At 41.5% G+C, this 24011-nt stretch overlaps 1 protein-coding gene across 1 annotated transcript in view; it reads left to right on the top strand.

Moving 5' to 3' along the window:
• The window catches only part of NCEH1 (neutral cholesterol ester hydrolase 1), a 54594-nt gene extending 35871 nt beyond the window's left edge, over positions 1-18723 (top strand). The window contains exons 2-5 of the mRNA XM_032842370.1: positions 1208-1436; positions 3499-3568; positions 14209-14380; positions 16535-18723. Coding sequence (XP_032698261.1) covers positions 1208-1436; positions 3499-3568; positions 14209-14380; positions 16535-17152 — 1089 coding nt within the window. The 3' untranslated portion in view covers positions 17153-18723. The remainder of the gene's footprint in view (positions 1-1207; positions 1437-3498; positions 3569-14208; positions 14381-16534) is intronic.
• Positions 18724-24011: the final 5288 nt, after the last annotated feature.

Here is a 24011-nt window from a genome sequence, read left to right as displayed (position 1 = left end):
TTGGCTCCCCAGGGGTGAGGGGATCAGAATTATGGCACACCAGTGTGCCCCAGGCCCTTACTAGGAAGCTGTATTATGCTGTATCAAAGACTTTTTATAGTCCTGATTTCTGCTACTAGTAACATTGTTTCCTTGACCTTATGATGGCATTCCCTATTTCACTAATCATCAGTGTTCTATTTCATATTTTCCAGAAGGGTACTGTTACTCTCTACCCTAGGTTGGAGAGCCACTAGGAGATATAGTATCTAAATTCATGCCCCTGCGCCAGGAAAGTTTCCAGTCATTCTTTAACTCTCGTGAGCCTCTCTTTTGGACTAGTTCCTGGCTGCCTGATGGGTTCCAGTTCTCTGGATTTGAAACATGGCCATTAAGCCTTACAGGGAGGTCAGTTTTATAAGTGTATGCAACAGGAGGACCTTGTATAAGATGTGGAAAGAGGGGAGTACACTCTATAGCGTCTTTGCTGGGTAAATGACTTGGGTCTCTTCTCTCTTTGTTCCTTCTCCAACCAGATAACTTCCTGAAGTCACTTAATGCAGAGCTCAGTGCCCTTGGGTTCAAAGAGGAAGTGATGGCAGAGTGTTTATTCCTTGCACATTTCTATAAAGCTCCTGGTAATGTCTGAGGTGTTCTGCTTCTCAACACTGGGGCCAGAGTTTCCTGTGCTCCTGGCCTCTCATACACTCATTTCTTTCCTCACTCTCAAAACAACAGACATGCTGTAGTTAAGTAGATAAGCTATAAAACACTTTAAAAATACTTAGAGTAAATATGAAACTTCCATATATTTTATTTGCATCTAAATAAAGTGTTCTTCCTCTATTCTTAGTGTGTTATTAGAACTGTGATGTGCTGATTGAGAGGGAAATAAAGGATTAAAACCTAAAATTCACAAGTCCCAGAATTACCACTTAGCCAGCTCAATGCTCACGTTTGTTTAATTTCTAAGTCTTCTTGATAAAATGGGAATGATGGGACCTGTCCAATGTCCCTCTCTGAGCTGATCCAAAAAATACAGTCTCCTGTAGGAAAATACTTTGCAAACGCTTTGCAAACAAATCCAATTTGTTATTGGATTGAAAGTGGCCAGTGAGTCCTAAAGAGTATTGGCAGATGCTTGTAATAATTTAGACACCAGGAGTTGGTGAGGGTATGACAAAGCTGACTCATGTTCTTTCTCTGTGTTCCTTCCCTCGCCCTGCAGAGCAACCTGATACACTCCCTGGGCCTGAGCCATCACCTGCTTGCACTGAATTTTATCATCATTTCTTTTGGCAAGAAAAGCGCGTGGTCATCGGCTCAGGTGAAGGTGACCGACACTGACTTTGACGGGGTGGAAGTCAGAGTGTTTGAGGGCTCCCCGAAGCCAGAAGAGCCTTTGAAACGCAGCATTATCTACATCCATGGAGGAGGCTGGGCTTTGGCCAGTCCAAGTATGTCCTAGTCACCTCTGGGGTTCTGGGGACTGTGGTTGGCTCTGAGAGACATGTGAGATTGAGCTTGACTTCCTTGTTGGGGAAGGAGAGGAGGACCGTTTGATTTGGTTCCCTTGAGTAGTCTCAGTTACTGCTATCATCCCAGCAGAATTATTCACAGGGTCTCCTTTTCACACTTGAAAAGGTTCTGTCTTGGATGATTAACTGTATGATTTCCCTACGTAAAACTTTTGCCCATTTGTTTATTGCTTGTTAATTTGGGCAGACTCTTTTGAAAATAGGTCCTGTGACCTGAATCATAGGCTAACTTAAGTGAATTGCTGACAGTAGCTTTTGGCACCAAAACAAGTCAAAGTTTCACTGGGATAGAATATGAGGAAATGATCTGCAGCTCGTTTGCTGACTTGTGTTTTGAAGACAATTTTCTCTGAAGTAGGACCAGTATTTCAGAATATCCATGTTAACTCATCCACATTTTACCTGCTTATGAAACCAAAGATGAAAATATAAAAGGTAAACCAGCATTAAAAGGAAACAATGTTGCAAAATTCAAGAATGTTCTCTTTGGTGTTTGATCCTTTCATGAGCAGAATTACATTGAAAATGGCAGGCAGCCAAGTGGAACAGCCTAGCAGAAAGCATACCAAGGAGGTATAGTAAGGGCCTGTAATTATCACGGAGCTACTTTCTCATCTTCAACCCAAAGCTACTGGCATCCCCTATGATTTCTGTTTTTTGTTTTTGGGGTTTTTTAAAGCTTTATTCATTTGAGTATACTACACGGGGGCTCGAACTCATGAACCAAGATCAAGAGTCCATTCTCTTCCAACTGAGCCAGCCAGGTACCCTGGCATCCCCTAGGCTTAAAGGTAATGACAACTTGTTTGAGCTTGTTTGGGGGTTTTGTTTATTTGTTTGTTTGTTTTAATATAGACTCCACACCCAATGTGGTGCCTGATGCAGGGCTTGAACTCACCACCCTGAGATCAAGACCTGAGCTGAAATCAAGTCCGATGCTCAAGTGACTGAGCCATCCATGCATCCCTTTTTCTCTGTTTTTATAGATAGCTTTTTTTTTAATGTGGCAAAGGCCAAAAAAACTTAACTTTTTCTAGTAATCCCATTTCATATTCATTATTTATTCTTTTATTCGTGGTTTGGTTCATGTTTTCAACAGATGTTTATGGAGTATGTAGGTTTGTCCAGGACTGAGGGGTTTCCTGGGGTTCAGGACTTCCAATATTCGAACGGTTATGTGCGAACCTGTATCTGTGGTTATCCTAGTGTGTGCTAGGGGATGAGGATACAGAAGTGAATAACAGAAATGATTGCATCTATAGTATTGGACACTTGCCAAGTACGACATTCCACTAGAGGCCAAGAAGTGTAAGTACCAGGAATCACATGGATTACAAATCCACCTGGCCTCGTCTGCATGATTTTGACTGATCACTTCTGCCAGAGGAAGAGCTCAGGCTGGAGATGCTATGCACGTGATTATGTAGTTATTACAATTGTATTTGTCACTACATGTCTTTGGATCCTCTTTCTAAGAAATCCTAAGACTTCCCAAAATTCTAGTTTTTATGTGTTGGCTTAAACAGAATATGCTGTTCTTCAAATCGGAAGAATGCAATTGAATTGCAGCAAATGAAAGTATTAAAACAAAAATTTTGTGGTTCCAAGGAGAAAACTGTTTATTTGCTGTGATTTTTGGAAAGGTGTACACTGAAAGAGCTATAAAATTGGAATTAATTTGGTGTCTTTCATATAGTTTCTTATGAAATAAATGTCTAGTTACTTAAAAACACTTTCAAAGGTAATCTAATGTGGATTTCCTGTTATTTTATACCAATTACATTTTATCAGAAACCAGATTTCGTATTTGCTTCTGTATGTGTAACCTTATAAATGAGACATAGGTTCACATTTGCTTTTTATTATTTTTATTATGAATAACTTAAGTCCAAGTCTAAAAGCAATCCACAATGAGCAGAATTTAAAAATGGACATTATTAAATAAGTTGTTTAATACTGATTGTTCCTTTGTCTCTTTTAGAAATCCGGTATTATGATGAGCTCTGTACAGCAATGGCTGAAGAATTGAATGCTGTCATTGTCTCCATTGAGTAAGTTAATAATCCTAATCATAGAGGGGCACCTGGGTGGCTCAGTGGGTTGAGTGTGCTGGGCGTGGAACCTGCTTAAGATCTCTCTCCCTCTTCCCCCACACCCGTCTACCGATTCCCCCCCTACCCCACCCCACCACTACCCACCTCCCCGTGCTTACTCTCTCTCAAAAAGAACTACGGGATGCCTGAGTGGTTCGGTCAGTTAAGCGTCTGCCTTTGGCTCCTGTCGTGATTTCAGGGTCCTGAGATGGAGTCCTGAGTCTGGCTCCTTGCTCAGTGGAGAGGCTGCTTCTCCCTCTACCCCTCCCCCTGCTCATGCTCTCTCACTCTCTCATATAATGATTCTGATACAACTTGCAATTTATTTTTTAAATATTTTTATTTTTATTTTTTTTAAAGACTTTATTTATTTATTTGACAGAGAGAGATCACAAGTAGGCAGAGACGCAGGCAGAGAGAAAGAGAGGAGGAAGCAGGATCCCCGTTGAGCAGAGAGCCCGATGCAGGGCCTGATCGCAGGACTCTGAGATCATGACCTGAGCCTAAGGCAGAGGCTTTAACCCACTGAGCCACCCAGCCGCCCCCAACTTGCAATTTCTTGAACTAGCTTTCTGACACCTTGAATTATCTTTTTATCTTAGTTTTAAAAATTTCTGGAAAAGGAATTAACTGAAACAGAAAAATATGCAGTTATCTACAGCAACTAATTTTGTTTACTGCCTTTTAAAATTTAAAAACTGGGCACCTGGGTGGGGAGGGGCTCAGTCATTAAGTGTCTGCCTTCATCTGGGGTCATGATCCCAGGGTCCTGTGATGGAGCCCCTCATCAGGCTCCCTGCTCTTCAGAAGGATCAGGCTCCCTGCTCAGTGGAAGCCTACTTCTCCCTCTCCCACTTCCCCTGCTTGTATTTCCTCTCTCACTGTCTCTCTTTCTCTCTGTCAAATAAATAAATTCTTTAAAAAATAAAAAAATTTTGGGGCACCTGAGTGGCTCAGTGGGTTAAGCCTCTGCCTTCGGCTCAGGTCATGATCTCAGGGTCCTGGGATCGACGAGCCCTGCATCGGGCTCTCTGCTCAGCAGTGAGCCTGCTTCCTCCTCTCTCTGCCTGCCTCTCTGCCTACTTGTGATCTCTCTCTTTCTCTCTCTGTCAAATAAATAAATAAAATCTAAAAATAAATAAATAAATAAATAATTTTTAAAAATAAGTAAAATTTAAAAACCAATCCAGAGTTAGAAAAGTCATTCCCCTAGAGTTCCATTCTGTAACTCAGACCTTGTAAATAGAGTGTGTTCAACAAATCTCAGTCATCATTACTAATGGTATTAAGAAGAATATGAGTAAGAATTACTACAGTGGTGGTGATGTCAAAAATACAAAATCCTGCTGCCTCTTCCGTGGCAGGCATTGTGCGGATGCTGGTCCAATACATTGTCTCTCCTCCTTCAGATCCTAATTCAAATATCATCTTCCTGTTTCATTTTTCTTCAAAACTGTCCTCAACCTCTGACAGACCATATATTCGACTTATTACGTATTTATTGTACTGGGTTGAAATAGACAAAGTAAGTTCCACAGAAACAGAAATTTTCGGGATTTTGGCCTGTTTTGTTCATTGTTAATCACTGGCACCTGGGAACATCCCTGACAGATAGTGAGCGTTCAACCAGTATTTATGGAACGAATGAATAGGAGTCTTTCTTAATTCTCATATCAACCTTTCAAGATAAATGTTTTGATATTTTTCTCTTAGAGGAGGAAATGAGGTCACAAAGCTGGCCAGTTATATAACTAGAGTGAGGCATTAAGCCCACGTCCTGAGGCCCCTATACTTTTTTGATCCAGTGTCCAGCCAGTACTGAAGGACGCTGATAATGCCAAGTATCCACACTCGAGCTTAACCGGCTCTCCTCTTCCCACTGCATCCTCTCTGCCCGCTGTTCTTCTGCTCATGGCTCATCCCGTCTGTGCCCCTGCTTCAGACTGGAGATGTAAGGGAATCCTTTCTTCTGCAGTCTCTCGGAAGGGCTGGTCTCCCAAGTCATCTGGGCAGCGGTGACCCTTGAACGAAAGACTGAGAGTCACACAGAGCAGGGCTGCGGCAGCCTCCTGAGCAGATTTGCCTCCCAGACAGCTCTGGACAGCTCCTGGCCGGCCCTGGCCTCTCCGCCGGCCTCCCAGATCACCAAAGGGCCCGCGGCGCAGTTTTGTAATGCAGGAAACTTCAACCAGAAGGCCAGCATCTAGACTGGGCAGCCGGCCAGGACAGCAGGATCTGCTGAAGTAGCTGGGCCCCATTGTGGAGCAAGCTCCCACAGCTCAGAGCTGCGGACCCAGCCTCCGAGACCTTACAGTTGTTTCCTGCATGGTTCCGGCTTCTCAAAGGCCTGAGGACAGGACGGACACTGTGCCGGCTTTACTTGGCACCTTGGGGAGTCTCCATACGGGCCTTACCATCCTGGGCTTCAATGTAAGTAGTGGGCAGCGTATCTAAATTCTTCCTGTATGCCTGTCTCCACCTTGAGCATCTGTCTCAAGTAAAATAGGTGTTAAGACTAGGCTTCTCACACAACATGTAAGGATGGATAGGATGATTTTAAGAAGATTTCTTTTAAATATGGAAGGGACTGCTTTCGTCTTAACTTTCCATTCTGCCCCATCTCTGTGGTGTGGTACCCCTAAGTTTATCACCGGGACATATCACCGTGGTAGGCAAGTACCATTTCCCAAGACCGCCTGACCTCAGCCACATCATTTAATGTCATGTGCTAACTGGACTAAGGAGTCTGCCCTGTGTGTCTAGAATGTGAGCTATTGGGAAGAGGAATCCTGTCTTCTGTCCTCCAGTTCCCATCACCCAATACAAGACTTAGAACAAGTATGCTAAGTAAACATACTTTGAGTTAGGTTAAGGACTGCCAAGAACTGTCATGAGAGTCAGTCTGGTCAGTTGAGCTAAAAGGGCTTCAGATACGCTAAAGCACTAGACAGTTTGGGAGGATTAGTGCTCTAGCCCATAGAACTGGATGGTCCAACTGACAAATTTATTTATCAACATGTGTGTAGAGCTCACAGCACTCGTCTTTCAGAAATCAAGAGCTAAGGTGGTTAGAATCCAGGCAAGTGGAGGGGGAGAGGAACCATGAAAGACTGTGAACACTGAGAAACAAACTGAGGGTTTTGGAGGGGTGGGGGGTTGGGGGGGTTGGTAAGCCTCAGGATGGGTATTAAGGAGGGCACGGATTGCATGGAGTACTGGGTATGCTGCATAAACAGTGAATCTTGGAACACTGAAAAAATTAAATTAAATTAAATTAAATTAAATTAAATTAAAAAAAAAAAAAAGAATCCAGGCTAGCTAGCCCATGAAGAGCCACATAACCCGTACTATAGTTGAGGCAGAGCCAACATCATGGGATCATGTTTCTCTTGGAAAGTATACTCAGAGGTCTAACTTAGGAACATTATTTCCTTTCACTGCTCGTCTCTTTCCCCTTCCTTTTATTCCAGAAATATTTATTGAATTTCTGTTATGTGCCAGTTACTATGTTACACTCTGCTGACATCACAGCGTGAGACAGACCTAATTCCTGCCCTCATGGAGTTTACAGTCTAGATGAGAAAGTAAACAATGAACAAGTAATGCTAAATTGTGATAAGTGAGGTGAAGTAGAAGGCTATATAGTACAGAGGCATCAAATAGGTAAGAGCTTACCTAGTTTGAAGGGTCAGAAAATTCTTGTCTTAAAGAAAGTGGTGTTTGCATCGAGCTCCTAAGAATGAGAAGAATCTAGTTAGACAAAGTGGGTTGGTCACGGGAGTCCAGTGAGTGTAATGAGAGCGCTTGGAGGAAGGGGAGAAAGCAGAGAGCACTAAGGGAACGAAACATGAGAGAAGATAGTTGAAGAAGTTTCTGGTGATAACTAAGGAAAATAGGAAAGAGACGGAGATAATCTTGAGGCTCTTAGGAGGATGATAGACCCTTGGTTCTCCTGGAATCCTACCTTCTAGCAAGAAGCTGTGTGGAGATAATTGCTCCTTATCCATGAGGCCCACAGCAGTGGGTGGTGGTGGCTTGGCTTAGCTTCCTATGGGATATGGCCCTGGGGAGGGTTGCGGTCTGAGGAAGCTGGTAGGCAAGGGCTGGGGTCAGCCCTAGTAATGGAATCACTCCCACGCAGCCAGTACCAGGAGCTGGCACGCCTCCATCCTTGTTGCTAGCTCACGCACAGTTCTGGGGACAGACCCAGCAACTAAGGTTGACAAAGGTCTCAAGTTCTCAAACTAGGCCATGCTCTGCTCAGTTGCTTTTATGACATCATGCTGTTTTTACGTATTAATTGCCCAACAAGTATTTGTTAAGTAAATGCAAAAGTTCATCTAATGTTACCTAAGATACATGGACGTGTCCTCATTTATATAATCTAAGAAGGCTCTATTTTGTATCCACAAACCTATTTTCATAAATTTTAATGCAGTTTAGCTGTAACATTGCACCCTTTTACATGTAGCTTATATAATAAGACACAGTCCCGGAACCATAGGACATAATAGGAAAAGAAGATTTCTTTTTTTTTTTTTTTAAGATAAAATGCAAGATAATAGCAAAGTAGGCATGTTGGATTTTATTAAATTCTATTTAATATATCTACTTAATTCTATAATTAAGTTCTATAAGGCATTTACATTGCTTTTTTAGGGTATGGAAAATGTGTTTTGCTTTTAATTAAATCCTTACTACACTCAAACTCTCTATTTTATGTAGATGGAGATCTAGTCCCATTCTACCAACTGTCAGGTGGTCTTGTGCACAGAGCCCTTAAAACTTTACAGAGCCATAAAGAATGTTGCTAAAGTAGATGGAAGAGAAGCTGAAGAACTTTCCTGTGTTTGCTGCTAACATAGCAATAAGCAATGGGATTTTTAGGTTTCTGTTGTTTTTTTTTTTTTAAGATTTTATTTATTTGACCGAGGGAGACACAGCAAGAGAGGGAACACAAGCAGGGGGAGTGGGAGAGGGGGAAGCAGGCTTCCTGCTGAGCAGGGAGCCCAGTGTGGGGCTTGATCCCAGGACCCTGGGATCATACCTGAGCAGAAGGCAGAAGCTCAAGGACTGAGCCACCCAGATGCCCCCCTTCTGTTGGTTTTAATTCACAAAATTAGATGAGTGCAAGCTGACAAAGTCACAGAGCTTTTAGCAGGCCCAACACAACACGCATTTCAGCAAACAGTTGTAGGAATAAGGTCCCCAGAAAAACACAGAGTGAATGGTGACCCATCTGTGACTTTCTCTCTGTGCCTTTTCCTGTTCTTCATCTGAGTCCTGAGCTGAGAAATTTTTGTGCATCCCTCCTACCTGGGCAGCCCTGGAAGGTGGGGAGACCAAATTCCTAAGCATCCTCCCCCAGTAAGGAAAGATTTGCTGAAAACTTAGAGCCAACTTCAGCAAATCTAAAGGCCCACATCACAAATAATTTAAAACTAGAGAAAGCTAGTGTTGTGCTTCTTTTAAGAAGTAGCTTGTTTTATTTTCTTCCCTGTCATCGACTAATGAATCTCTCCTTTTTACACATATTCAGCTAATGTCTTCCCAGCTCTGTTTTCTAGTAATATGAAAAATCCATTGGCTTCTCTCCTGTGGTTTGGGTCTTCAAGAATTTCAGGGGAGCGGTGGGTGGGAGGACAAGGGGGACAGTCAGAGCTTTTACAACAAGTCTGTGTTGCAGCTTCAGAGAGCGCCTGTGACTGCGAAGCACAGTGAGGGTGTGCAGCTCAATCCCACCCACACCTGAGCTCCGGGAAGCTATGTTTAGCTCCTGAAGTCACACAAAGAAAGGAGGCCAGGAGCAGGAGGCAGCAAGCCTCCTTGGGCTTCCAGACCCACTGGAGAGTGCTCTGACTCTGGGTCTACCCTTGACGTTAAAGACAAGATTTGCATCTGAATGGGAGGAGGCTGTTTAGATCCACACCTAGAGTCGGGGAGATCCCCGCTGTGTACTAGAGAAGTCTCCCAAAGTCTTCAACTGTGCTCTGAGAATTACTTCATTTACACCGATCCCAGTGAATCAGTGAATCGCAGTTGTAGACTCAGTCACTCCTAGGATTTTGGCAAAGCACCTTGACCTCTGTCCTTTCTCTTGAATGCCCTTCTTACCCAATGGGCTAAGCCTTCGCTAATCTCAGCTCTCCTTTGCTGAATGACTACGGTCAAACTCTAGTATGTGGACTTTTCCTCCACTAGTAGAGGAAATAGAGGTGTCCTCGATGTCAAAGAGACTGTCAGAGATGTCAGAGAGATTTCACAGACTACTGTCAGAGAGACTTGGAGGGCTCCAAGGAAGGAGAGTGACTTTTCCTGGGCTCTCCAAAGGTTTCACAGAAGAAGAGGAAGAAGCGGCATTTGAGATGAGACTTACACGACAGGCACTTTGGATGAAGACTTCCTGGGGAAGGGCATGGAAGATGGAGAGACCGAAGCACTGGGAATGGGAACAGGGAAATGTGTTCAGAGAACAGTGGCAGTTTGGCTGGACTCAGTGATATTTCCAAATCTTGACTGTGCCTTAGAATTATTGGGGGAATTTCCCTTCAAATACAGATATGCAAGGCTCCACCCCAATTGGAATGTTCTGTAGAGGGGCTCAAACCTCTCTGTGTTTTTGTAAAGCTCCCAAGATTATCCTGAGGTGCACACAGAGTTGAGAAACTCGGAGCTATGCATAGAATGCAAGTAGAGTTCCTGGGGATATGCCCGGAGAGTGGGTGGGTTAGGAACAACTTCTTTTTTTATGTTTCTAAAGCCATATGGCTTATTACTTTTCTCACCACAGAAAGTGCTCTGTGACATATTTTATATGTAAAAGGTATAAAATTTTGTGTGGAAGGAAGAAAAGTATGTTATTAAAGATGTACCATGTTCCAGGCACCGTGACAGTAGGTGGTTTGTTTGAGAATATTGCAAAACCATGGAAATCATGAGACATGCTCCGGGATGTCAGAAATCTGTAGTTCTAAGAATTTCTTGGTTTGGTGAGGTAATGAGAAAGCACACGTACCCATGCACATTGACAAGGCTGTGAGTTTTGAAGGAGAATATTTTCCAAGGCAGGGGTCACACGTGGGTTTGGAAGTCAGTGGTCAATTCACTGCACAGCTTTGCCATGTACCAGCTGTCATAGACAAGTCACGCATCCTTCTTGAGCCTCACGTTCTCATTCTTTTTTTTTTTTAAGATTTTATTTAGTTATTACACACAGAGAGACAGCGAGAGAGAGGGGACACAAGCACAAGGGAGCTGGAGAAGGAGTGGAGTGCTCCATATGGGGCTCCATCCCAGGATGCTGGGATCAAGACAGGAGCGGAAGGCAGAGGCTTAACAACAGAGCCATCCAGGCACCCCTCACATTCTCATTCTTAAACCCAGAGGTTTGCCCTGCGATTTGAGCGAAACACACCTGCAGAGTACTTGGCCGGGTGCCTCACCTAGCAGGAGTTAGATAATTTTTATAGAGAGTATGCGTTTATTAAATTGATTAAGCTTCATTTCCGAGTTCACAACCAAATTTTGCTAGAAGGAGGTGTGTACCATAATAGATAGGCAGAAGCCCACTCTGCAGAGTCATCTGTCCCCTCAGTGAGTTGGGCAAATTAAGACCATATTTGCCACAAATTCATCAGGTGCTTTAACTCAAGATCTATCATTTTGAAATTTTAAAAAGTCAGAATCCTCTTTTCATACTTTGCAGGAATGTATCTTTAAACAAAAGGATCAGGTAAATAGATATATACTTGCTTTCTTTGGCTCTGGCACTCATTAATTTTCTCCTGACTCCAAGTTTTCTGTGTCTACAAAATATTAGAGCACTTTTGCTCTACTTCTCAGGTCCATTTCAAGTTACTTCGAAGGCTTATCTTACACTAGGTGACCTCAAAAGTATATAGTTTCACTCTATTTTCCAATCTATGAAAATTGTGTCCCTTATTGAATAAAACTAGAGAAAGTTTCCAGCTCAAATAAAGATAGGAGGGACTAGGAGACAAAGGTTTAAGAGTACCAGGAAGACTCTATTATGACCTGTCTTTCATTTACTTTGTTATCTGAGCCAATTATTAATAGGCTGGTAAGATTGAGGCAATAGCAAGATTGAGGCAATAGCCAAGGTTTTTTTTAAGAGTACTGATTTGCCTTGATTCAAAGTCACTAAGACCTTTTGGGTAAAAACACCTGAAGGTTCAGTTCGTGTGTGTGTACTGGTAGAATATGTTCTGACATCCTGGCTACCTGGAAAACAGTTTATTGTGATATATGGAATCTTGCTGAGACAGAATAGCCTTTATTGTCACAACTTGAGTCATGAAGTGCATTTGTTTTTATTTCATTGAAAGAATTAAGAATCCAGCCTGGGGGCGCCTGGGTGACTTAGCCGGTTAAACGTCTGCCTGCAGCCCAGGTCATCATCCCTGGGTTCTGGGTCAGGCTCCCTGTAGAGGGCATCCCTGTAGGGAGCCTACTTCTTTTTCCTCTCCGACCGCCTGCTTTTTCACTTTCTCTCTCACTATCTCTGTCGCTACCTCTCAAATAAATAGATAAAATCTTAAAAAAAAAAAAAAAAGAATTCAGCTTGGTAAAACTGAAGTTCAAAAATTGAGATCTTGTGCTAGAATTGGGGGTAAATGGAATCATGTGAGATGGCGCCATCTAGTGGACAAAATGTTGTAATCCTACTCCTTTCATTAACCAATAGTAGTAGTACATACAGCAGCTGCCCTAGGACGTAACGGAATTCAAAGGGAGAAAAACCATTTAGGATGATTAATTGATCCACAGATGGAAAAACAAAAAAGTCAGAAAAATCAGTTTGTCGTTATAAGGCAACCACTAAGGGAATTTTTTTATCATATTTAGAATTTTCAAAATGCTGTCATTCTTGAGTAACCAGATCAATGTTCACTAGTTCTTGTAGTATTTCACAAATATTTGTCCACTTGATTGTATCTGTACTGAATGTCAAAATATTTAATTAACTAGCTGGATTCTAGATGGGGGAAAATTAGTTTCCGAGAATAAGTATGTTAGTTATAAAATGGTAATTATAAGACCTGAGTTCTTAATATTGTTAATTAAGTAATTGGTTTCTATCCCACCTTGTTTTTATCTGTGTTTGACTTATTTTACAAATAATGTAACTTGCAGGTGCCTCAGTTTCTTTTGTCTGCAAAAGGAAGGTACATGATTATTGGAAAAGGTTTTACTGGATAGATGGTTATGTGCCTGGCACATAGATGGATACTGGGAACACAGTGATGAATAAAACAAAGAACACATTGTTTAGAGGAAGTCCATAAAGAAATCATTTTATGATGAGGTAGAAAGAACAGTAATATACCCCAGCACATAGAAGTATCAAGGAGTGGTACCCACCTCAGCCCCGGAAGCGAGTAGAGTTTTAATCCAGAAACTCTACCTGGAGGAGTCCAAACCCTTGGGTAAGGCTTAAAGGATGAGTGAAAATTAATAAGGAAAGAAGGAGATTGAGAGGATCCTCCAGGTCGAGGTTATCAGCAAATACGGATTTGTAAGATGATATTATGGGTAGGGCATTTGACAAAACTGGGTTCTTTGGAACTGTTAAGAGCATAGGAATCCTACAAAGTATACAGAGTAGGATCCCAAAGGGACTCTGATATTACAAAGTGGAGTGATAGGAGAAGACTCAGAAGTGTTCCAGAGGGCTTGTCTTCTGTCTTGCAGACCTGGCTTCCTCTTTGCTGGTTGGCAACTAGCTTTTCAGTTCTGGCCTCCTAGGGAGTGAATTCATTGCCTGGGTTTAATGTACTCTTCACTGGAGTACAGTTTTACTATATTTCTCAAGTAAATCATAAAGGATACCACATAGAGGCATTAGACATGAGGTTAATGAAATGGTTAATGTTGCCAGGTTACCTTCTAACTCACTGGTGTTGTAAATTGGAACACTGACTTCCAGAAATAAAATTTCAGAATCGATTGTGGTTCTACCCATATCTTAATAACACCCACCTTCAACTTTGAAGTTTTGTTTTTCCATTGGTGGTGACCTAGGTGTTTGTTTTGTTTGGAGGCTGATAATAAAAATATAAATAAAAAGGAGAGGGAGAGGACTACTGCTAATACAAAATCATTACATTCTTAAACTAGGTATTTGATTTGCAAGAAAATAAATGGTTCAGCATGCCTGGGGGCTCAGTCGGTTAAGAAACTGTCTTCAGCTCGGGTCATGATCCCAGAGTCCTGGGATCAAGTCCCACATAGAGTTCCTTGCTCAGCGGCAAGCCTGCTTCTCCCTCCGCCTCTGTCCCCCCCACCCCTCAGAGAGACAAAAAATAAATAAAATCTTAAAAAAAGAAAAGAAAGTGAATGGTTTATTTTTATATTTATTTATTTTTTTAAAGTAAGCTTTGTGCCCAGTGTGGGACTCAAACTCCTGAGATCAAGAATCACATGCTCTACTGACTGAGCCAGCCAGGTGCCCCTTTAGATGTATTTTAATGCCTCACTTGTTTATTTCTGTGTCCAAAGGACCAGTTTCCCCTTAAACTTCAAATGGCCTAGAAAGATTTGGTAAAGTCCTTAAATGAATACAACTTTTGTCTCCACAGATACAGACTAGTTCCAAAGGTTTATTTTCCTGCACAAATTCATGATGTTGTGCATGCCACGAAGTATTTCCTGCAGCCAGAAGTCTTACACAAGTATTCGGTTGACCCAGACAGAATTGGCATCTCTGGTGACAGTGCTGGTGGGAATTTGGCCGCTGCTGTGGGCCAACAGGTAACAGCCCTGTGGTGCTGGTGGTTGGGAGGGCACTGGCTCACCTCCTGCGGATGGACAGATTCTCCACCATGTATGGCCAAGGCGGAGCAGGTGGGCTGTTCAGTAGTGGGCCACGTTATTCAGATGACAGCACTTGAAGAACACACAGATCTTTCTGAAGTAGAAAGAGAGGTCAGTGACAAAAGTGTCATCTCTCAGTCCTCAGAAAGGCCCCGAATACGATCATTATGAAAGAAGGGCTGATGTTTTATAGGGCTCTCTTGCCACTCAGGGCTATGCATGGAAATCAAGTATCCCCAGCTTCTTGTCTATGTCAGACTCGCAAAATGGGGGTCTGTGTGCTTAAATTCCAATTGCTGAGATGGCTTCCTTAGAACTTGGAGTCAAATTGAAAAGTTAAAAAGCGTTTCCCAAAGTTTGTTTGTTTGTTTGTTTTTTTAAATATAAAAGAAAAAAATGAACATGGGTCAGCCACTTCAAATGTTATCTTACAAGATCATCGAGCTTACTTGGTTAAATTCTTTGAAAACTACCTAGCTCTAAGAGCATCCAGAATTTGGGGCAGCTGTGTAAGTTCAAAGATAAGTACATTTTCTTCCTCTGATGGATTAAATAAATTTAGAACAGCAGCTCTGTCTTCTCTCCTCCAAATTTCTTTTGGTATCCCATATAGCATCTGCCTTTTTATCTGTGGCGTACCTCGGTTTCTTCTCCTTTGCTGCATGTGAAGAAATTTGTTCTCTGGCATTGGCACGTTTGCTATACCTGTGTCAAGTGTGGTAAGAAGAAAGTGCTAGTCCATGAGGAGAGCCTCATGGGCTTTACAATGAGACAGAACTGGGATGGAATCCAGTCCCCCTGCTTTGAGAACTACAGGGCTTTGGGCAAGCGCCTTAACATCTCTAAGCCTCAGGAAAATGAGGATAATGCCATGTGATTGCAGGGCTGTTGCCAGAATTTAGTGAAATGATGTATATACAATTCCTGGCACATATTAATAGTACTATTAACCAATCATTTCCTTTTGCTTTGACAGAACAGTTTCATCTTCCCTGGGGATGGGGTTCTAAACTCCTACGTAAAACAAAATTGTATGGCTAAAGTGACCTTGAAGATTGTTTAGTTGCAATAAAACACAGTGTCCTAGTTAGCTGCCTTTCAGAGAGAAAAAAAAAAAAGAAAAGAAAAGAAAAAGAAAGAAAGAAAGAAAGAAAGAAAGAAAGAAAAGAAAAAAACCAGAAAAAAAAAGTCTTTAAAAAAATATATGAATAAGGGCTGAGAGGGGAGGATAATGTGTGGAAACAGTTCAAGATACTTGTTGAATAAATAAATCAAATAATAATAATTTATAAATAATAAATAAAAATAAATAAATAAAATTTTTGACAGACTCAAAAAAAGAGAAAAAATGAAAATATATATCATTTTAGATACTAGAACTCTGTCTAAAATGAAGCAGTATGTTTACATTTTGCGGGAGCATGGGGGAATTGAGATCTGCTGAGGTAGGGGATGCATTCACGTTCCCATTTCAACCTCAACTCTGGGGCGCACGCTCATTAAGGAGACTGGAGGGCACGTTGCCAGCAAATTTAAATTCTCTCACCCAACATGAACGCTAACTGCTCATCGGAGGAGATATCCTAAGGTCCTACTCCAACACTTTGGAGTCCCATCATCTGTTCCTTTAGCTTTTCCTCCCTTCTCCTCTGGAAGGGTCAGCTAGTTTGTTTCTCTCCAGGAAGCCACTGCCTTTTTTGGGCCTTGCAGAGCATAGTGAACTAAATAAGGTTCATAGGCTATCCATCCGTCATATCCAGCAGAGTGTGCTACTGCCAAAGAACGGAGACAAGTGAAGTGTGCGTGAGGGTTTAAAGACCTAAGAGATAGTGTACATTTGAAGGGTTCATTCAAACATCATACCTTTCTCAGTAAATATCCAGCAGCTTGATTGGGGCAGTGGTGGTGGTGGTGGTGGTGGTGGGGAGTTTTATTTTTTAAACTACATTACTTAATCCCATGGCTGGTGGAAATTTCATACTTTTATCCTCTGCTTGGCTTAAAGTGAGGCATCAAGCTACTATATAAGGTGTGGTTTCTATAAAAGGAGCCATGCCAAAAGAAATAATGTGTTTGCTTCCTCCTCCCCAGTTTTCTCAAGATGCCAACCTCAAAGACAAGCTCAAGGTGCAAGCTTTAGTTTACCCAGTCCTACAAGCTTTAGATTTCAACACACCATCTTACCAGCAAAATGTGAACATGCCGATCCTGCCCCGTTATGTCATGGTGAAGTACTGGGTAGACTACTTCCAAGGCAACCATGACTTTGTCCAGGCAATGATAGTCAACAACCACACTTCCCTGGACGTGGAAGAGGCTGTTGCCCTCAGGGCCCGTCTAAACTGGACATCCCTCTTGCCGGCCTCCATCACAAAGGACTATAGGCCCGTCATGCAGACCACTGGCAACGCTAGGATTGTGCGGGAGATTCCTCAGCTGCTGGATGCCCGGGCAGCCCCTCTCATCGCCGAGCAGGAAGTCCTGCGGCACCTCCCAAAGACCTATATTCTGACATGTGAGTACGACGTCCTAAGAGACGATGGGATCATGTACGCCAAGCGTCTGGAGAGCGCAGGTGTGGAGGTGACCCTTGATCACTATGAGGATGGTTTCCACGGCTGCATGATTTTCACCAGCTGGCCCACCAACTTCTCAGTGGGAATCCGGACTAGGAATAGTTACATCAAGTGGCTGGATCAAAACCTGTGAACGAGTCACATTTTTAGAGTGCGTGAGCCCCTCTTAACCTCCTGCACCTGCTTCGGAAATTGATGCACTTTTTAGTTGACTGATTTCCCCCGGTGACTTGTGAGTGATGTAATCTCTATTCCTTGAATACCCTGTGTGAATTTAATTTCTGGAAATGTGCTTAACTAATGTACATACAAAATGTCTGAGGCTGGTTCCCAAAGCGGGCCAGTCTCTCTGTTCTTCTTGTTTTAGCCAAACTACTACCAATACTCACGGCTGCAGAGAACAGGACAAGGAGCTGAAATAGCTTTGGGTTCTGTCTTCCTCAAGAAAAATCTTTCTAGGAGAAATTCTTCCAGCTGTGGATGACATAGTGACCTTTAATGACTAAAGAAAATGTGGGCTCTTCTTCAACTTGCTAGGGTCTACTTTAAGTTCAGAGCAGTGTTACCTGTGTGCACGTGAAGGTCAGTGCTGGGTACCAAGTGCCCTCTGTTCTTTACAGATAGATGGTTTTGTTTCCTATGGGAATTTCGGCAAAGGTGTTCTAGCAAGGACAAGTTTCTCAAATGCCTTTCTTCCTTTAGAGCGTTGATGTTATGGGATAGCTATCTCGAAGTCCAGTTGGATTAGAACAATACTTGAAAGTTACTTTCTACCACTATTATTAGAAAATATAGTCGCATGGACTGGAAATCTTGCACATTGCTACATTTCTGGGGTATGCTCTCTCCATCGGGGAGATCTTCTGGGAGCAAATTCATTTAGATTTAGGATAAGTCTTCCAGTACAGAAAAATAAAAACAGACAAACGAACCAACCTATTTATTTTCATAAGTAATACTTCTGACATAAATTACCAAAAGCAGTGTATAATATATTTGGCATAGTCAGGAAAGAAGATACATTTAATATTGAAATTATGAAAAATATCTTCAGAGGGTCTCGTTTATTCTTGAAAACTCAATTTTTTCACTTACATGGCTTTAAAATGGGGCTATTTTGGTATATATGATGTATTGTTTATTTTTTTAAGTTATTTAATGTTAATATATATAGCTAGACTTAAGATTTTTCAAAATAATGTCTATAATGAATATTAAAAATAATGATATTTAAAAAAAAACTACCTTAGAATTATATCCACATGTAATTTTATGGAAAGAGGTAAAGTAGCTATTAATACTACTACACATTAGGCTTAAATATTTCGATGCTTATATGCAATCACAAATTAGAATAATTAGAAACTATGACTACACCTGGTAAAGTCGTCTAAGTTTCTAGCTCAGTAACTTCAGTAAGACACACACTGCTCGTTTCTGCCCTCCTCTGTGGTCAGAGGAACACTAGATCATATTCTCCGGGGTGACGTGTACATCGGCACCTGGTGCCTTCACCTCTTCTTATCTCCTTCCAGCCTGGTCTCGAAGTTACGATACCCCAAGCTCCACTTCGTGTAAAGCCTTCACTGCCAGTGGGAACATCTTTGGCATAGGAAGGGACTCCAATTCTGGGTTGAGTACTTCTGCCCTCCTTCCTGCCACTCTGACCACTGCCCCGCCACACACACATATGCGCCCCCCTCCCACACCTCCCCCATTCTTTGCAGGGGCTGCAGAGAGCGATGGGACAGCCTGGTTATGATATGGCCTGTCCATCAGTGGAGAGGATGGAGAGGAAGTGAAAGCTTCTCGCTCATTTGAAAGGGAGGCACTAACCACTTCTGCATTGAAATCAGTGAAAATGTGCGCCCTTATTTTTCATTTATTGTATAAGCCAGTAGCATTTTATGTACAAAATGTGTGTGTGTGTGTGTGTGTGTGTTTGCCTGTGTGTATATAAAAAATAATCATGCAGATTAACATGCTAATGGACAGAGATAAGTCCTTTACCATCTCTGGGCCTTTTTCCCTTCCCTCTAAAATCAGCACTTTGAATTACTTTGAGTTAATCTACGAGGTCTCTTCCAACTAAATTCCAAGCATTTTGTCAGTCTGACAAATCATATTGACTTCTCTAGTGTTTTCGTTTTTTGTTTTGTTTTCGGGGGGTTTTTTTGTAGGTTATTTTTTCGTATACGTAGACACAAGTATCATCGAAGATTTTGTTTTTCTAAAAAAAACAAGATTTTGTTTCTTACTCTTTGACAGCTACTCTCCTCATTTAATACTATTGGAGTTTTTAAATACCATTTGAAGGGACCAATGTCTGGGCCTTACTTTGAGGTTATCAACCTCCAGACATCAAGGAAAATATACATGCAAAGAGTTTCTTAAAATGGCATGTTTTCCCCCAGAATTAGGAGCTAAATGCTATGGTAATTACAGACACCAAATGATCCTAGATCTTTAAAGGGTTTTCTTGGATGAACACAGAGTGAAAGAAAAAGGGTCAACCACTGTTTCAAATGAAACACTTGAGTTTCATTAAAGCTTTAATGTGTGTGAATAATTTGTCTAATGGCTTGTTACTGGACCCTATCTATCTCAGACCTTGCTTGAAGTTCTTTTTTGAAATTCTCCCTGGGAGTCAGGATACACAAAAACCAGTAGGTACAAGAGAGGTTAAACCAACCAGAAATCTGAGTGCTAAGAACTCCTTGGGGAAGCCTATAGAGTTTATGATGAAGATATTTTAGTGTGGGGGTGAATTCTCTCTCTTTTTTTAAGTTTTTGTTCTTGTATTAAGAAGTTATGCTCTGCAGATTGATTTATAGTATAATGGCTTTATTTTGTTTTCCTATTTTATGAAAAAAAGTTGATAGTCTTTTTTAATATTGTTGTTTGTGAAATATGAACGTAAATATATGAAGAAAAAACCTTGAAGTGCTGCGAATATCATGGAGTGTAAATTAGTCTTAATGTTTTATCGTTGATTTGTGAAGAATTTGAGACTATTGTATAATTATCTTGGTGGCTGTGATATTTTATGCATGACCTTTTAATTGACTTTTTGCTCATTTCCCACTGCCAAGAGGAAGGCAGATTTTATGAAGGATTTTAGTAGCCAATCTATTTTATAAGATGAAAATCCAGGGTGGAGGTAGGAAAGCCTGTATCTGTTTTGACTCAAGTTTAGAAATAAAATGGCTCCATCTGGGAATGTGCCTCTTTTACTTCTTCTCGTCTCTTTTTCTGGTTTCCATCTCTCCCTCTGTATCTCAGGTCCCTAGCCACAGCTCTGCCCAAATCTTCTGCCCACTGGAGTCCCGGAGCTACCTTTCAGTCACGGAGGGGTTGGTCAGCGGCCTCCTTGATGACATTCATTTCATGTCTGGATGCAGTATGTGCTGCTCACGTTGGGGAAACCTGCCTCGGACTGGCTAGAATCTTTGCAAAAGTGAGGCAGGCCCTGAGACCATTTGGGGACTTTCAATCCACGGATTGGAAAGGGATGATCCTGCTGCAAATGAATTTGGATTTAAAGCAGTTCAGCCACGGAAGTATCAATAGAACTAGAGGCAAGTTTTCAAATTGACCCTGACATTACAAGCAAATCTAATAATTCCACACTTGAGATTATTATGCTGAGTTTATATCAGTGTTATAGGAATAACATTGAAGTTCAAAGTGAATTGTTTGTGTTGGTTCTGAACCAACATACCTGGTGTAAATTATGTTTTTTGGTCACATACCTGTGTGTAAATTATGTTTTTCCACTCAGTTGTAGTTTCTTTCATCTTTTCCAACGGAATCTCTAGGGTAGAGCTCTACTTTGTTGGGAAGATCCACTAACAGTTCCAGCAATTCTCCTTCAGAGCATTGACGATGTACTCGTGTGTTTTAGTATTGTTTCTATTGTGAATATCATTTTTTTATCTCCCTTTCTTTTAATAACATCTCTTATTTTCCAATAGATCCTGTAGTTAAACATCTAGAAGATGTTGGTATCAAGACCAGCCTCCCCAGACCTCAAAGACTGGAGACGTAGACACGATTTCTAGTAGGCATGTATTATGGACTGGATAGCCCTGTCACTTTAGAACCAGCATCTTGTGTCATTAGACAGGCTGGTGACATCTGTGTCTTGTGGGGCAGGCTCCTCCCCCAGATTTTCTCACAGAGGACCCACTGTTGACAGGAGGTTAAGGGCCCCACCTTTTGGACAGACTGTCTGTCCAAAGGAGACCCAGCCCTTCCAGTCACCAGGCTTATTTCAGCCCCTCTGACCACCGTGGATGACTGCTGTTTGCCATCTCACCTTTCTGTTTGCAATTCTCGGTATTTGGTTGTGTTTGTTTTCTGTTCTCCCCATGTTTAAATGTAAGCTCCATGAAGGCAGGGACTTTGTTTTGTGCATTCCTGTTTCCTCAGCATTTAGAACAGAGCACACAGTGGACTATCAAAACGTGTTGGTTTTGTTATTTTAAAGAGAAAGAGATTGGTGGGGAGAGGGGCAAAGGGAGAGGGAGAGAGAAAAATCCCAAGCAGGCTCCATGCCCAGCACAGAGCCCAATGTGGGGGTCAATCTCACACCCCTGAGGTCATGACTTCAGCCAAAATCAAGAGTTGGACACTCAACCGACTGAGCTACCCAGGTGCCCCTCAAAATGTGTTTTTGAATAAATAAATCCTCACTGGGAAAAAAAAAAATGAGCTTATAAGAACTGGGTTATTATTTTTCATGTGTTTCTTCTAGAAGTAAATTAAGTTTATGTCAAATATAAAAAAACTACTTTAGATGTAAATGATATTAAATACTAAACATTTCCAAGAAAAATTAAATAATTCAAAGTAATTACATACCTGTTTTTAACTACTAGATTTTAAAGCAAAAACAAATGTTTTTAAGTGAATGGATAATGATGGGGAGAACAAATGCAAAAGAAATGTAGAAAATAATTAAATTTTCTTTGCAGCTCACTGACAAGTACTTCAAACAGTCAGGGTGACCTTCCTCCAGGACCTCAGTGGCCTCACTGTTAATACATTGCTAGAGGTAAAAGGCAACCTTAAATTGACATTAGCCTGACCTCCAGAATCCTGTAAGTCTTCTTCAACATATAAAAATCCTTTTGGAAACTTGCTTTATTGTTACCCTCCTCCCCCCAAATATATGTTAGCAATCATCTTCCTAACATATGGCCCACTGATATTCATCTGAAGGCTCTGAAGACTACGGTTTTACTAGACAGTAGTAAATGACCTTATCTTAAACAACAGCTAGCCCATCAAGGTCCTGAAAACCTTGCTTCCAAATTCCTTAGAGGCATACACCACCCTTAACCCCCTCCCAACTTAAAAGTATCCAATCAGTCACCTGTCACAACCCCAGTGCAGCTCTTTCTGCCCACGGGTCCTGTCCCTGTGCCTTATTGAAACCACCTTCTTGTGCTGAAGACGTCCTCAGAATTCCTTCTTGACCATTCACTCCTGGACACTAAATATTCTGTCACATCTGATAAAGTGAAGTGATTTTTTTTCTCTCTTCCTTCTATAGCTCAAGTCCTTCCTGTATTTTTCTTAACAGATATTGGCCGAGGTTTTTACTGTGTTAAATAAAACTGTCACAAAGTGCCCTAAAAGAATGATCTATATATAACTTATTTCACCAGGTGTTCCATGGAAGTCCATTTAAGAACCTGAGAAATTTTAAACAGTTAAAGCAATTCTACCCCTTTTAGAAGATTGTCTTCTTTCTGGGCTCATTATTTTTTAATAGGGAATCAAATTCTATGTTCTTTATTCCAGTTAAATTCATGCAATAAGGGCACTTGGCTGGCTCAGTTGGTCGAGAATGTGTCTCTTGATCTCAGAGTTGTGAGTTAGAGCCCCACATTGGGTGTAGAGATTACTAAAAAAAATTTTTTTAACTTAAAAAAATCATGCAATAAATAATATTTATTTGCTTGGCCACAGATTAAAATTATTTTAAGTTTTCTTCTGTAAGATAAAAGGCTTACCAAGCTAAGTAATCATATTATCCCCTGCTGACTTCATTTCCACCATTCTGTTAGAATGAAGTTCCCTATCTTCTATACAAAGCCAATACATCAGTTTGCCTCCTTAATTGATTCATTATGGTCTCATTCAAGGACATGTGAAAGTATCTCTCCTTTCTCCTAGACCTTTTACTCTTCCCTGAACTATTCACTCCTTCGTTTAGGTCTATAAAGAGAGTCAAATCTGTCCTGTCCAGAAGAAATTCTCTTTTGGCCCTTTATCTCCATTGTGTCTTCCTTCCAACCCAAACACAAAATAACTCATTTGGTTATTTATTGCTGAGTCATAAATTAGGCTGAGACTCATAATTTAAAACACTAGCCATTTGTTACTGCATGATTCTGTGTTGACTAAGTTTAGACCAGTGGCTCATCCGCCACCAGGCTAACTAGGGCTGTAGCAGACCCACCTGCTGACTAGGGCCATTGTCTGAGAGCGCTCTGCTAGGCTGGAACATCACGATGGGACTCACTATGAGCCTGACAGTTGTTGCTGGCCAGTAGCTGGGTAACTTGGTTCTCCAGCACATGGCCTTTCCTCCTGTATTGGAATTCTAGAAGCATGGCATGTGGATTCCATGATGGAGCATTCTGAGTGTGCAAAAGTGGGAAGGTTTGTACCTCTTAAGATCCAGTTTTGGAAGTTGCCCAGCATCATTTTACCATATCCCATTGGTCAAAGCAAATCACAGGATCAGCCCAGATTCAGGGGAGGAGAAACAGACACCACTGCTTCCTGCTTCCTGCTTCCTGCTCACTGGAAGGAATGACAAAGAATTAAAGTCATCTTCGATGCACCACAATTCCTGCCTGGAGAGAATGTTCATTTCTGCAAATCATTGACAAGAACAAAACCCTCTGCTTACATTTATAGCACATCAGACGATGGGGAGTATTTTCTATAGATTACTTCTGGCCCCGTATGTTCTTGAC

The sequence above is a fragment of the Lontra canadensis genome, unplaced genomic scaffold (genome assembly GCF_010015895.1).
Source record: "Lontra canadensis isolate GAN:19392208 unplaced genomic scaffold, GSC_riverotter_1.0 scaffold129, whole genome shotgun sequence".
Lineage (NCBI taxonomy): Eukaryota > Metazoa > Chordata > Mammalia > Carnivora > Mustelidae > Lontra > Lontra canadensis.
This window is presented reverse-complemented; position numbering and strand designations above follow the sequence as displayed.